This window comes from Microcaecilia unicolor, chromosome 3, assembly GCF_901765095.1.
Source record: "Microcaecilia unicolor chromosome 3, aMicUni1.1, whole genome shotgun sequence".
NCBI lineage: Eukaryota > Metazoa > Chordata > Amphibia > Gymnophiona > Siphonopidae > Microcaecilia > Microcaecilia unicolor.
In genome coordinates, this window is record NC_044033.1 from 473,124,210 (window position 1) to 473,139,636 (window position 15,427).

The 15,427-nt window shown below is 41.2% G+C and overlaps 1 protein-coding gene across 1 annotated transcript in view; it reads left to right on the forward strand.

Moving 5' to 3' along the window:
- Window positions 1-15,427, forward strand: part of ADGRB3 (adhesion G protein-coupled receptor B3) — a 1,672,438-nt gene that overhangs the window by 1,531,429 nt on the left and 125,582 nt on the right. The window contains exons 23-24 of the mRNA XM_030199002.1: window positions 13,232-13,330; window positions 13,699-13,870. Coding sequence (XP_030054862.1) covers window positions 13,232-13,330; window positions 13,699-13,870 — 271 coding nt within the window. The remainder of the gene's footprint in view (window positions 1-13,231; window positions 13,331-13,698; window positions 13,871-15,427) is intronic.

Here is a 15,427-nt window from a genome sequence, read left to right on the forward strand (position 1 = left end):
GTCCAAATTATAAACTGGGGAAAACAAGGGACATGGATGTCTATATGGTAGTATTCGTAGAAAATGGCCACACAGATACCCATGCAGAGCAAAGGGGCAGCCTAGTGGTTAGTGCAGCAGATTGTAAATCAAGGAACCCAGGTTCATATCCAACTTTAACTACTAGTACTACTACTATTAAACATTTCTATAGTGCTACTAGACTTACGCAGCGCTATACAAATCAACATGAAAAAGACAGTCCTTGCTCAACAGAGCTTACAATCTAAATTGGACAGACGAACAGACAGCTAGGGGTGGGGAAATTGCAGTGGTAGGGGTGATAAGTGAGGGTGTTGAGTAAGAGAGTCATGGTTAGGAGTCAAAAGCAGTAGCAAAGAGCCTAGACTTGAAGACAGCCAGAGACTGAGCCTGACGTACCGGCTCAGGGAGTCTATTCCAGGCATAGGGAGCAGCGAGATAGAAGGAACGGAGCCGGGAGTTAGCAGTGGAGGAGAAGGGGGATGATAGGAGACATTTACCCAGCGAACGGAGTTCAAGGGGAGGAGTGTAGGCAGAGATGAGAGCGGAAGGGTACTGAGGAGCTGCGGAGTGGATGCACTTGTAGTTCAAAAGCAGAAGTTTGAATCGTATGCGGAAGCGGATAGGGAGCCAGTGAAGTGACTTGAGGAGAGGGCTAACGTGAGTATACCGACTCTGGCGGAATATAAGACGCGCAGCAGAGTTTTGGACAGATTGACTCTTTTACTTTAACTCTTTTACTTTGCAATTGTGAGCACTCCAGGAACAGAAAAATACCTACTGTACCTGAATGTACACCACTTTGATAGCGTTCAGGTTTGTAGGTAGCTTATATATGTAGGTACAGTAAGTATGAGGAGAGACTTGCTGACCTGAACATGTATACCCTGGAGGAAAGGAGAAACAGGGGTGATATGATACAGACGTTCAAATATTTGAAAGATATTAATCTGCAAACGAACCTTTTCCGGAGATACGAAGGCAGTAGAACGAGAGGACATGAAATGAGATTGAAGGGGGGCAGACTCAAGAAAAATGTCAGGAAGTATTTCTTCACGGAGAGAGTGGTGGATGCTTGGAATGCCCTCCCGCAGAAGGTGGTGGAGAGGAAAACGGTAACGGAATTCAAACATGCATGGGATAAACATAAAGGAATCCTGTTCAGAAGGAAAGGATCCTCAGGAGCTTAACCAAGATTGGATAGCAGAGCCGGTAGTGGGAGGCGGGGCTGGAGGTTGGGAGGTGGGGATAGTGCTGGGCAGACTTATACGGTCTGTGCAAGAGCCGGTGGTTGGGAGGCGGGGCTGGTGCTGGGCAGACTTATACGGTCTGTGCCCTGAAGAGCACAGGTACAAATCAAAGTAGGGTATACAGAAAAGTAGCACACATGAGTTGTCTTGTTGGGCAGACTGGATGGACCGTGCAGGTCTTTTTCTGCCGTCATCTACTATGTTCATCATCTACTATGTCCCTGGAGGGCTCACAATAAAAAAAAAAATAAAAGAACTAAAGTAAGATTTGAACCATGTGTAGTCCATTACACTAACTACTAGGCTACTCTTCAGACTTTTCCTGCTTTGTTAAGAATGCCCACAATACCTGAAGCTATCATAGAGTCTAGTATCCCCTTTCAGTTTCACTTTCAGAGGAGAGGGAGCAACACAGAAACTGAGGAGGTGACCTGCTTTAATCTCTCCAGTGGCCAGCTGCTCAATCAGAGCGCCTTTCTGTAACCTGGACATTCCTGAAACAGGACATCCTTCTTTTTAGACTTGGATGTTTCTTCCCATTTGAAAATCTCTGTTGGACTTCCTGATTCCGGGCGCTCCCTGTTTACACCCAAAACAAACCCACAATATCCCCCCTTGCTATATGGAGGTACTGCAGTGTTGGATCTCCCTTTACTGCCTTTGCAAAATTGGTGCTTGAAAGTTTAAAGCACGTGGACATCTATTTCAGCCTTTTGCTTTGAAAATAAGCACCTGTGAGTTTTTTTTATAAAACATCACAGTTAGAGGAGCACAAATTTAGCCACTTTTAAGCTGTGGACATTTACACTGGTTTGCAAACAGGCATAAATGCACATAAATCATGACTCCTCCTTTATTATGCCCAAACTGTGCACTTGAACACACCAATCTATCCACCATAAAACATTCAGATACTATTATTCCTAGTATCTGAATGTTTTATGGAGGATAGATTGATTTACATTCAGTTCCTTTTGTTTACTGCCTTACCTCTTGAACACACCTACATTGTGAGGCAAAAAACAGTAGCCCCCTAGAGTTTTTTGCTATTTTCTCAGCAACTGCCTTGAATTTCAGTGATGTTACTGACATTTTAGCATTACTGCCTAGCAATTTTAGTGCATTAAAAATATTCAAACTAAAACACAGTACAATAATGCCATTCAAATGATACAATTAACAATGTGTCAGAATTTCAGAGTCACAGTGAAGGCTCAAAGTGTCCATCCCCCAAGTTTAACACAGGCATTCTCAGTCACTTTGGGAAGTTCTTAACAGCCTTGTGGATCGATCCCTGTGGCAGGCTGTCCCAGACCTTCTGCAGCGCTTCCTTGAGTTCGGCGATTGTTTGTGGTGGAGCTTGTGATAAGCCTCCAACATTGTTCCCCAGACAAAAGTCTACATCACTGTGACATCATTAATATTAAGCTGGTACTCCTTGTTTCAAATAATAGTACTTTTACAGTGCAAATATTTTTGAATGCATGAAAATCGCTGGGTGGTCATGCTAAAAAGTCTATAACTTTACCATGTTTAAAGATGATCTCATTCTACTTGACACATAAATGTAAATAGTAATAACAAATAAAGATGCATGAGGGTCACATAAAAGTATAAGCCTACTTGGCACCACATGTGCTTTTCAGCACATAACTCTAGTTAGTTTTTTAAGAGCCCTTTTACACTGGCCCTCTGCTATGGAACAAACTGCCTGGCCCTTTGCACATTTTGCCATCAATATATGAATTTAAGAGAAAGCTAAAATCACATTTGTTTGTACAATACAAGCATATGCTTCATGAGAAAGGTGGTGGAGAGTTGAGATTTGGTCTACTATGTTGTAATATGTGTTTGGTTTTAATTTTTTATTGTGTATGTTTTTATTGTTACCTGCTTCATGGGCTATAAGTGACATAAATAAATTAATAAAATGTTTTTTATATCTTGAAAATCCTTTATAAAAGCGCTCCCTAAATATATGTATCAGCACTACCTTATCCCTACTCCAATTCTGACCCCTTTTTATATTGTTAAAATTGAAGCATTTAGTAATATAAGCACTTTACCAATAAAATTTTAGCTGAGGTAGTGTTCAAAGTTTATGTTCAGTTACATCTCTGCATAATTGGTTTTCCAAAATGTAATTAGACCGAGTGTGGCACTGTCTATCAAGGGATCAATATATGGGTGAGATTAATTAGGAGTGGCTATAACTGTTTCTAGCAATATGTGTGATAGTATCAGGTAACACCTGAGAATGTGAGTCTAATCAAGAAGTGCATCATTTAAGAAAGATGATTCAGATGGAAATAGAAAAAATGAAAGTGAACAACGTATTAAGAACAAATGGAATACCTCAAAAGAGAGGTATCGCTAACCACAGTATCTACTCACTCACTGGAGGCAGAAGTGGTCCCAGTGAACTGATGGTAAATATGGCCCCTTTACACAAAAGCATAAGCAAAGAAGAAAGTGCAAGTACAAGACAAAGCTGATTCAAATAAATTTGATTGACCTCTTTGATTAGGTAACTTGGGAATGACATCATGGGAGAGCTCTGCTGTGGCAATACTTACATTTTAGCAATGTCTTTAATTTTTTCCCACACAGGAGACTCATGACAGGGTTTTTTTTGAGGGGGTACTTGGGGGTACTGAGTACCAGCACCTTTTCCATTGTCTGCTAAAATTGACCCATGGTACTGAAGTTTTAATGAACGAGCTCAGGCTCTATACACCAATTCTGCCCTTGTCATAGATTCTGTGACTGGTTGCAGGAGGCCTGGCTATTGTGGGGTGGGTCCCTCAGTGATCACCCCAACCCCTGAAGGGTGGCCTGGAATTTGAGTACCGGCACCGTTTTCTCTGGAAAAAATGCACTGCTTATGCATGAACTGGAAAGTCTTGGGGGTGGTTTCTGATGGTAAACCAAGCTGCAGTAAAAACAGTTTGAGTGATTGGAAAAGAAAGGTGATAGAAAAACAAAACAAAACTTGAGCAGAGAGATACTTGATTAGAGAGACTTGCTGATGACCTCCAAAGGGAGTGATATATATGATGACCTTATAGCCAAGCTACTACTACTACTACTATTTAGCATTTCTATAGCGCTACAAAGCATACGCAGTGCTGCACAAACATAGAAGAAAGACAGTCCCTGCTCAAAGAGCTTACAATCTAATAGACAAAAAATAAATAAAGTAAGCAAATCAAATCAATTAATGTGAACGGGAAGGAAGAGAGGAGGGTAGGTGGAGGCGAGTGGTTACAAGTGGTTACGAGTCAAAAGCAATGTTAAAGAGGTGGGCTTTCAGTCTAGATTTAAAGGTGGCCAAGGATGGGGCAAGACGTAGGGGCCCAGGAAGTTTATTCCAGGTGTAGGGTGCAGCAAGACAAAAGGCGCGAAGTCTGGAGTTGGCAGTAGTGGAGAAGGGAACAGATAAGAAGGATTTATCCATGGAGCGGAGTGCACGGGAAGGAGTGTAGGGATGGACGAGTGTGGAGAGATACTGGGGAGCAGCAGAGTGAGTACATTTATAGGTTAGTAGAAGAAGTTTGAACAGGATGCGAAAACGGATAGGGAGCCAGTGAAGGGTCTTGAGGAGAGAGGTAGTATGAGTAAAGCGACCCTGGCAGAAGATGAGACGGGCAGCAGAGTTTTGAACCGACTGGAGAGGGGAGAGGTGACTAAGTGGGAGGCCAGCAAGAATATATCAATTAAAAACTAAATAAATGGAAGACAGTACTATGCCCAAAATATATACAATGTCTACAGGTATCCGCGAAGTAGGAGCGTGCTATTAAAGTACAAACGGACAAAACTTAGGTTATGGAGTCTCTTATGGGACATCCCTCCCATTCCAAGCCCTCCAACTTTAGGTCACTGTTAATCATCTACTCTCCCCAATTCACCACAATCTATTTAATTTTATTAATATCTGAATCCTGAAATTTCAAAAAATACTAAACTACCAAAATTAACTTCTTCAAAAAAAAGCAATCCCAAAGAAAAAGAGGCACTTAGCTCAGGGAATCCTTGGCGGCCGCTGTCATCCAGACATTTCTGGATGCCGACCAAATCAATTATCAAGGCAGCAAAGCCATACTGGTGTTTCAGCACTGCAACATGCCTGCTTCTGAAGAACCTTCAATCAAATGCTAATCAGATTGTCACTACTTCTCCAAACAAAATAAAATGAAACAAATTAAAAAATGGGGAACAATACATAAATACTATCATACTGACTTCAAAATACATTCAAACATTCCCACAGATTCCTTCCATATCACTGGCCAAACCAATAGCTCACAAATAATACACCATGGAGCACTTCTGATGACTATAAAAAAACACCAAGATGTATGACATCACTGTCAATGTACCACCAAAATATAAAAACAGAGTCATAAGGAGCTGCAGTGGGATCAAAGTCCACTGCACTAACCGCTAGGCTACTCTTCCACAAGTGACAGAACATGCACCCAGGGTCGCCGAGAGACTGAACTGGGCCCGGGGCAGGGCCGCCGCCACCACCCCCACCAGATCGCGGTCGCTGCCCCCCCCCCCCCCCCCGGATCATGGTCACCCCCCCCCCCCCCCAGATGGCTGCTGCAAAATACCTTATTGGCTGGCGGGGATCCAGAGGCCCCGACAGCAGAAGATGTCTTCCAGCGCTGCTCTTCTGCCGATTGCCTGCCCCTATGGCTGCTTTTTCTCTCAGGGCATGCTTGGCGCCAGAGTTTTCTCTCTCCTGCTCCTGTTGAGACGCGATCACTCTGGTCCCGGCAGGAGCAGGAGAGAGAGAGAGAGAGACCCTGGCACCGGGCCCCCTTGGAGGCCTGGGCCCAGGGAATTTTGACCCCTTGCCGCCCCTCTCAGCGGCCCTGCTTGCACCTATATTTAGGGGTCCTTATACAAAGTTACGGTAGAAAGTGGCATTAGTGTGCCCTTACACGGGTTCTTCCTGTATGCTAAGGCCATGTGTACCTCAGTAGTAAAATGGCCAAATTTCTATTTTCGGTATTAATGGTTATGTGCTATTAGCGCTCAACCTTTAAAAACAATTATCACATGAGCACTTATGGCGGTAAGGACTCACATGGTGATCATGTGCTAATCAACACATGGTAATGTAGATGCATCTAACTGATTAGCGCAGACATGTCTCCTCTCCATCCAAGACATACCCCGCTCACACATTTGGGACTTACCGCAGGACACCAGTGCACATCCCGCATAAGCCCTTTTAAGCTGTAGTTAGCACATGTAAAAGGACCCCTTAAGGAGCAATCACTTATACCATCCTTATGGCTGGTGTATATACTTGTGTCTAGATGTTAACGAGAACATTTGTAAATTATAGAATACTGTGTGTGTGTATTTATATACTTCATCCAATCTTCCCATGCACACATCCACTGGCAAAGTATGTGCCATGAAACCATGAAGTATACTATTCTGCTATTTGGTTTTCTATAAAAGGTTATTTAAGGGCATAAGTAGCCACTCACATATATAAGTGACTAGAATACACCATATGCCTGGAATAGGCTTCCTGAGTCAGTATGTCAAGCTCCTTCCCTGGCTGTCTTCAAATCTAGGCTAAAAACCCACCTTTTTGATGCTGCTTTTAACTCCTAACCCTTACTCACTTGTTCAGTATCCATGTTTTATCATTCCCACCTTAGTAATTCCCTTATCTCTTATTTGTCCTGTCTGTCCTAATTAGATTGTAAGCTCTGTCGAGCAGGGACTGTCTCCTTATGTCCAGTGTACAGCGCTAATAACGTCTAGTAGCACTACAGTACAGCGCTGCGTAACCCTGGTAGCACTTTAGAAATGTCAAGTAGTAGTAATAGTAGTAGAAATGAAAAGTAGCAATAATAGTAGTAGAATGCCACCATTTCAATGCATTCTTGCTGCAAGAAACAAGACAGCTCCTTATAGAATTGCCCCCTATCTCACTAAATCTATAAAAGTCACCAAAACTTGTTTGCACAAATTTGTGCATGCAATATAATTGAATCATGAGCCATTTTAACAAGCAATTATGGCCACTAATTAGATTTTATTGGATCTTATGTGCCTAAATTGTATGTGTGATTGAAAAAATGGGTGCAAAAATGGGAGGGTCATAGGTGGAACGGGGGTGTTCATAGTATTTGTGTGCATTGTTATAGAATACGGGGATACATTCAAATGGCCATGCCTAAAATTAGGCATGATTCCCAGATATAAGCGCTATTCTAAAAACCACGCCTAACTTTAAGTGCAGCTTATAGAATAGCACTTTTTTCTGTACCACTTTTTAGGCACCATATATAGAATCTAGCCCTATATAGGGAAAAAAGCTCTCTGAATGAACCAGCTTCCTTACCGCCACTAATGAAACAGAACAAAATGAGAAAAACAAAAAATAAAACTTGCACATCCCTAAACCACACGTCAACTCTCACACTATTTGTTTAGATGCCTGTGTTTGGAATAATTCCAGTTTATGCCAATGATTATCTGAATTTGAATACTACTTGCCCAAATTAAGAAAATGCACTTTAAAAAAGTTGTAGTACAATGTTCTGTATCAAATGCTTACAAATGATCACTTATAGATTATGTTTTATTAAAACAGGAATATAGATCTTTTTTTTAATAATCATAAATTATATTCTGTTTAATGTCATGTATTTCAACCCCTATATTTAGACCAGCTGTAACTTTTTTACATACCATCTCTAAATAAAAAGGGAATTTGATCACTGTGCAAATTTAAAACACTCCAAAGCTTGATCTGGCTGACTTCATCTAAATTAAAACGTTTTGGAACCCTAAACTGTAATTTTTTTACAACATTTTATAATGCATGGTAAATGTTCTGCACTAAGCCATTGGCTTTTCATACAATTGTCAGCTGATAATAAGGGTATTTCTTTATAAATGGTCTGAATATTCGGGTTTCTCTGTCTGTCTATACAAGCACTTGCTGGTGTTGAATTTAAGGGCCCTTGTAGCATTAGATTTTGGGCTTAATGCACTATAGGATTCTTTTAGTGAAGGGCGTTAAGCCCTAAAGCATGCTTAGCATGTGGGACAATGCTTACTCCAAAACATATCAACGTGTTTTGTAGTAATTTTTCATTTCCCCCACACACTTTAATGAATTGTTCAATAATGTTTTGGAGGGGGCTATGCCATGGGCAGGGAATGATCGTGTCTATGGTGCACAGCTAATGTTTTTCAATTGATATATGCTAACTAGTTAACACAGAGTTAATGTAGCAGCATATAGCACCTCTTAAATAGGAAGCAGTAAGTGCTTCCGTATTCATTTTTGGCAAGTCTTGCATGATAATGGAAAAATTAGCACAAGACCTGCAAAAAGAAAAAAACCCTAATTTACTGCCATGTTAAAAATGGGCTTAGCATGTGGAAAATTCCCATGTTAAAAACATGCTAAGTGCATTTTTAATGTGTGTTAGTAAAAGGGCCCCTATGGGGTAAATTCTGTAAATGGCACCTAAAAAATTAGTGCTGAAAAAAAACCCCTACTTAAACAGTATTCTATAAACTGTACCTAAAGTTTAGCGCAGTTTATAGAGCAGAAAGTCATGTGTAAATTTAGGCGCAGCCATTTGCACCAATGAAAATCTGATGCAAAAGCCAGCATCTAAATTTATGCGCATCACAGAGCACATTATTCTGTACTTACATGTGTAACTCAAAGCCAAACCCCAGTTCTGCCCCAAAACGCCCACGACCCTCCCATTTACACACCCCCTTATTTGGAACATTTGTAAATTTTAGTAACGTGACGTAGTAGATGACGGCAGAGAAAGACCTGCACGGTCCATCCAGCCTGCCCAACAAGATAAACTCATATGTGCTACTTTTTGTGTATACCTGCCCTTGATTTGTATCTGCCATTTTCAGGTCATGGATCCTGCGCCTAACTTTTCACATGTTGGTCCCAGTTCTAATTAGTGCCAATGATTATTTGTTAAAAAGTCAATTATTTGCACTAATTGGCTTATTATTCAATCAAATTGCACGTGCAAATAGGGAATGCATCTAAATTTGTGTGCACAATTTTTGGCAACCTTTACAGAATCAAGGGGATAATGCAGGATTTTAATTCATGGCAAGCCCAAAACCAGTGGCGTAGCCAAGGTTGGGCTTAGGTGGGCCCAGGCCTACCCACTTTGGGCCCAGGCCCACCCAGTACCAGCATAGCTATAATGTGGCTGGCAGGGATCCCCAAGCCACACAAGCTGAAAACTCCCAACAACTGTCCCTCCTGCATACCTTGTAAATAGCAGATCTTTGCCTGCAGTGAGCAGTGACTGATGCATACTGCTCACACCGGCCCCACAGCCTTCGCTCTGATGTATTCTTGCCTAGGCGGTAACAGGAAATTGCATCAGAGGGAAGGGTATGGAGCCAACATCAGCAGTGTGTATTAGTTGCTGCCCGTTGCCGGTGAAAATCTGCTATTTAAAAGGTATGCAGGAGAGGGAGGAAATTTGAGAGACCATATGGCATGCAGGTGAGAGAAGGAGAGACCACATCATCTGTGGGATGAGGAGGGGTTCTTCTGCCCACCCATCTTGGGCCCAGACCCACCCAAAATTGGGTGTCTGGCTATGCCCCTGCCCAAAACTAATTCTGCATCATGAAGGGGCAGACATTCCCAAGATTTTTTATTGCATATCATGCATTCGCATTCAGAATAATGTGGAAGCACTTAGCTCCTCCTATTTAGGAGGTGGTAAGTGGTTCCGTCTTAACCTTGCATTAGCTAGTTAGCATGGGGTAAGTGTAAAGCACCAGGTAGCTAATGGTTCCATGCACACTCTCAACCCATGCCATGCCCCTGACAGAAAATTTTAGTAATGCACAGTTTAACACTCTTAAACAGGCAAATTACCGATTACAGTAGTCTGTTTCAGTGTATTAAGGGCCAGATTCAGAAAATGACAGTGAAAAAATGGTATGGAATAAATCAGCACTAAGCGCTATTCTATAAAGGGTGCTCTGGGCTGAGCATGATCCCCACCCCCAAATTTGGGTGCTAGCATTTATGCTAGCTGAAATCTGGTGTAAATACAAGTGCCCAGTCCATAGCATTTGGGCATATAAATGGCGCTATTCTATAAGACTGCCCCTGACCCACCTACAGTGGTGGAAATAAGTATTTGATCCCTTGCTGATTTTGTAAGTTTGCCCACTGACAAAGACATGAGCAGCCCATAATTGAAGGGTAGGTTATTGGTAACAGTGAGAGATAGCACATCACAAATTAAATCCGGAAAATCACATTGTGGAAAGTATATGAATTTATTTGCATTCTGCAGAGGGAAATAAGTATTTTATCCCCCACCAACCAGTAAGAGATCTGGCCCCTACAGACCAGGTAGATGCTCCAAATCAACTCGTTACCTGCATGACAGACAGCTGTCGGCAATGGTCACCTGTATGAAAGACACCTGTCCACAGACTCAGTGAATCAGTCAGACTCTAACCTCTACAAAATGGCCAAGAGCAAGGAGCTGTCTAAGGATGTCAGGGACAAGATCATACACCTGCACAAGGCTGGAATGGGCTACAAAACCATCAGTAAGACGCTGGGCGAGAAGGAGACAACTGTTGGTGCCATAGTAAGAAAATGGAAGAAGTACAAAATGACTGTCAATCGACAAAGATCTGGGGCTCCACGCAAAATCTCACCTCGTGGGGTATCCTTGATCATGAGGAAGGTTAGAAATCAGCCTACAACTACAAGGGGGGAACTTGTCAATGATCTCAAGGCAGCTGGGACCACTGTCACCACGAAAACCATTGGTAACACATTACGACATAACGGATTGCAATCCTGCAGTGCCCGCAAGGTCCCCCTGCTCCGGAAGGCACATGTGACGGCCCGTCTGAAGTTTGCCAGTGAACACCTGGATGATGCCGAGAGTGATTGGGAGAAGGTGCTGTGGTCAGATGAGACAAAAATTGAGCTCTTTGGCATGAACTCAACTCGCCGTGTTTGGAGGAAGAGAAATGCTGCCTATGACCCAAAGAACACCGTCCCCACTGTCAAGCATGGAGGTGGAAATGTTATGTTTTGGGGGTGTTTCTCTGCTAAGGGCACAGGACTACTTCACCGCATCAATGGGAGAATGGATGGGGCCATGTACCGTACAATTCTGAGTGACAACCTCCTTCCCTCCGCCAGGGCCTTAAAAATGGGTCGTGGCTGGGTCTTCCAGCACGACAATGACCCAAAACATACAGCCAAGGCAACAAAGGAGTGACTCAGGAAGAAGCACATTAGGGTCATGGAGTGGCCTAGCCAGTCACCAGACCTTAATCCCATTGAAAACTTATGGAGGGAGCTGAAGCTGCGAGTTGCCAAGCGACAGCCCAGAACTCTTAATGATTTAGAGATGATCTGCAAAGAGGAGTGGACCAAAATTCCTCCTGACATGTGTGCAAACCTCATCATCAACTACAGAAGACGTCTGACCGCTGTGCTTGCCAACAAGGGTTTTGCCACCAAGTATTAGGTCTTGTTTGCCAGAGGGATTAAATACTTATTTCCCTCTGCAGAATGCAAATACATTCATATACTTTCCACAATGTAATTTTCCGGATTTAATTTGTGATGTGCTATCTCTCACTGTTACCAATAACCTACCCTTCAATTATGGGCTGCTCATGTCTTTGTCAGTGGGCAAACTTACAAAATCAGCAAGGGATCAAATACTTATTTCCACCACTGTATGCCCCTTCCATGACCATGCCCCCTTTTGAGTTATGCTCTATGAGATTTAGGTGCCCAGGGTTAAAGAATAGCATGCTGGCAGATGCACATGCACAAATCCAAAATTAGTGACAATTAACATCAATAATGGATTGTTAGCATCCAGTTATTAACAGAAATTGGCTCATTAAGGGGTCCTTTTACTAAGATGTGCTAACAGATTTAGTGTGTGCTAATGATTAGCATGTTAAATAATAAGATACCCATAGGAACATAGGACTAGATTCTATATATGGTGCCTGAAAATCCATATGGAAAAAAATATGCCCAGGCGTATTCTGTAAAGTATGCCTAAATTTAATAGAATAGGCTTAATGTTCTGCGCAGTATATTGAATACACTGAGCGGCTTGCCATACAACCAAATTTGGTCATGTCCATTTAGGTCATGTTTTACTTGGTGTAAATCCTGATGCCTAAATTAGGCACAGAATGGGTGAATTCTATAATGCACAAAAATTTTAGAACCACCCATTCCCCACCAATGGACACACCCCCTTTTCAACTATGCAACTTAGACTTTAGGCACCCCACATTATAGCATACACTTAGTGAGTTGTGCACACAAATCTCAATGCCAATTAGTACTGATCATTGCTTGTTAATATCCAATTAACAGTGCTGATTAGCTAGTTAACCAATTAAGTTATAGGCATTGTTATAGAATATGCTTCAGTTTCCGTGTGGAATTTCAGGTGCCATATGTAGAATCCAGGGGATAATGGGCATCTTATCATTTAGAGTATGCTAATCATTATTATTGCACACTACATCAATTAGCGCACCTTAGTAAAAGGACCCCTAATTGGTTAAGTTGCACACATCTCGGGATTGCACCTAAATTTGGGTGCCCTTTATAGAATCCAGGGATACTAGAATCCATTAGTGTACTAAACATCCAGAAAATGGAAACCTTCCACCTAGCAGGAGAGAGACAGAGATTCTGCATGAACTGAAAGCCCGTATTTTAAGCAGTTGATGTTAGAACACAAAGTACAGTATTAAATGCAAGTTTTCATTTTTGGAACAACGAAACACGTTTATTTTTAATAAAGATGCTTTTTTTTTGCATGAGATCTTATTTTAAAAAATAAAACAATGTCCATGGTAAAATTTCAATATCTTGTTCTTTTTGTGGGTGTTCTGTTTGTTTGCAGTCAGATGAGTGAGCCTCATAGCGGGTTGACGCTCAAATGTGCCAAGTGTGGAGTAGTTTCAACAACAGCTTTGTCAGCCACCACCGCCAGTAATGCCATGTTAGTCTTAATCATTTACATCTTCTTGTTACAAATTTTTTAAAATTGCATGCGCTAAAAAATTTAAAAAAAAAAACTATGAGAAAATGTGTGTATGCTAATATTAAGAGCACAGAAATATGTTTAAATATTTATATATACGTATACCGTATATAAGCTCATATATGGTATTTTTTTTTTTCTTTCTTTTAATTGGCAACTGCAGTCTGGTTGTTTATTTCACCAAGACTGTTGCATTAAAAGTAAAGCAACAGAATTTTTTGGTGATGTGATTAAAATATTGAGCTAGCATCTTTAACTATGATTTTCAAGAATACTGTGTTCCAGATGACTACAAGAAAGCCCTTTTCCTTTTTGTCTTTTATTAGGGCATCACTTTGGAGTTCCTGTGTTGTTTTGCCACTTCTTGCACTTACGTGGATGTCTGCAGTTCTGGCCATGACAGATAAAAGATCAATCTTATTTCAGATACTCTTTGCAGTATTTGATTCATTGCAAGGCTTTGTCATTGTCATGGTCCACTGCATTCTTCGAAGGGAGGTAAGGTATAACTTCCAAATACAATACATTATTACTTTTTGTTTTTCAAATTAACAACTCTTTACAGCTAGAGGTCTGGATAGATTTTCTATACAAGAAATGAGATTTCATATAATTTTCTTGTATGCCATGTATTTGATTTTCTCCCACCAATGATAGCTCTTTACATCAACATGTTTTCTTTGGATTTTTTTTTCTGAATGTAGTAAATTGAAAACTTAATCACAGTGCTTTAGAGAATGAAAGAAACATTTGCATAATGTGATATTTTTCTGTGTGGCTTTATTTGCATCTCATGTGTGGAAATTCTGTAAAACATATTGTAATCTCTTTTCTAATCTGCAGTAAAGTACAGCTAACCATTCTAGGCTGTATTATATGACAGTCTTACCATTCATGTGGAGCTCCTTGTAGTAGAGCACACAATTGCCAGAAGATATTATGTTTAATATTACATATCTTGATGGAAGGGTAATGATGTCAAGGCTAATTGAACCTCCTGTAAAAGAAGTGTACCACTGGGACAGTCAATTGTAACAATCAAATTTGAAAAACAAGACATAACTTTCATTTCTATTGTTCACTAAATTGTCACTTAAGCTCTAGAAGCTCTAGCAGTCTTCTAATTTAAAATGGTGCCCTCTACAACTGGTAGTGAATTTCTAGGTCAGTTAGGGCCTCCAAACCACACTAGCAATTCCCGTGCATCAATGCTGACTACGTCCATTCAATTGACTTTGTCAGTATTATCGTGCCATGAATCGCTAGTGTGATAGTGTGAGCGGACATAGGGCAAGGAGCCTTCACAAACACAGCCAGATCATGGTCGATAAGTGAACATAAATGCTTAATTTTGTGGTTCAAAATGAAAAACACACAGAAACGTGTTCTTCACAGATTCATTTAGCACAGGAGTATACACAATGTAACTTGGAGTTCAGTTGCAAGCAATATAGAGGGTCTGGTCCCTATCAGATCACAAAAGAATGACATTGTGCACAGAGTTTATAAAGTAAAAGCTTTTCCTACCTCATGGCTATCCCTCTGGTCCTTCAATCATGTTTTGCAGAAGTACTGTAGATGCTGGACCACCTGCTCTGGGCCTTTCTGATTTTCCCCAATCCTGGACTTTTATTTCCCCTGGATGACCCACACCCTCCAGGCTGAGCTTCCCAGGCCTAGGCCTCTTAAAGTGAATCTATGAAGGAGTATGCTTAAAGGGGATCAGTATTTTCCTATACACTCCAGTTTGGTTCTTAGCACTAGTCCTTTCATTCCCTACATATTTGAAGAGAAATTAAGCCATTCTTTAGTAGTACTTGTGGGCCTTCTTCTTTAATACATCAAGGGGACTTGCATAGTTCAGACAGCGCATACCTGCTTCCCAAAAATAGTCTAGTTGTTTATTACTCTCAGTGATATGAGTTAGGACATAAAGAGGGGCATTTTAGATATGACACCCAAGTACAATTGTAGATGTTTTACAGAAAACATCTACAAATCTCATCCCAAACACAGCAATTTTTGAACCAGAAAAATGTCTATTTTTGGTTTCAA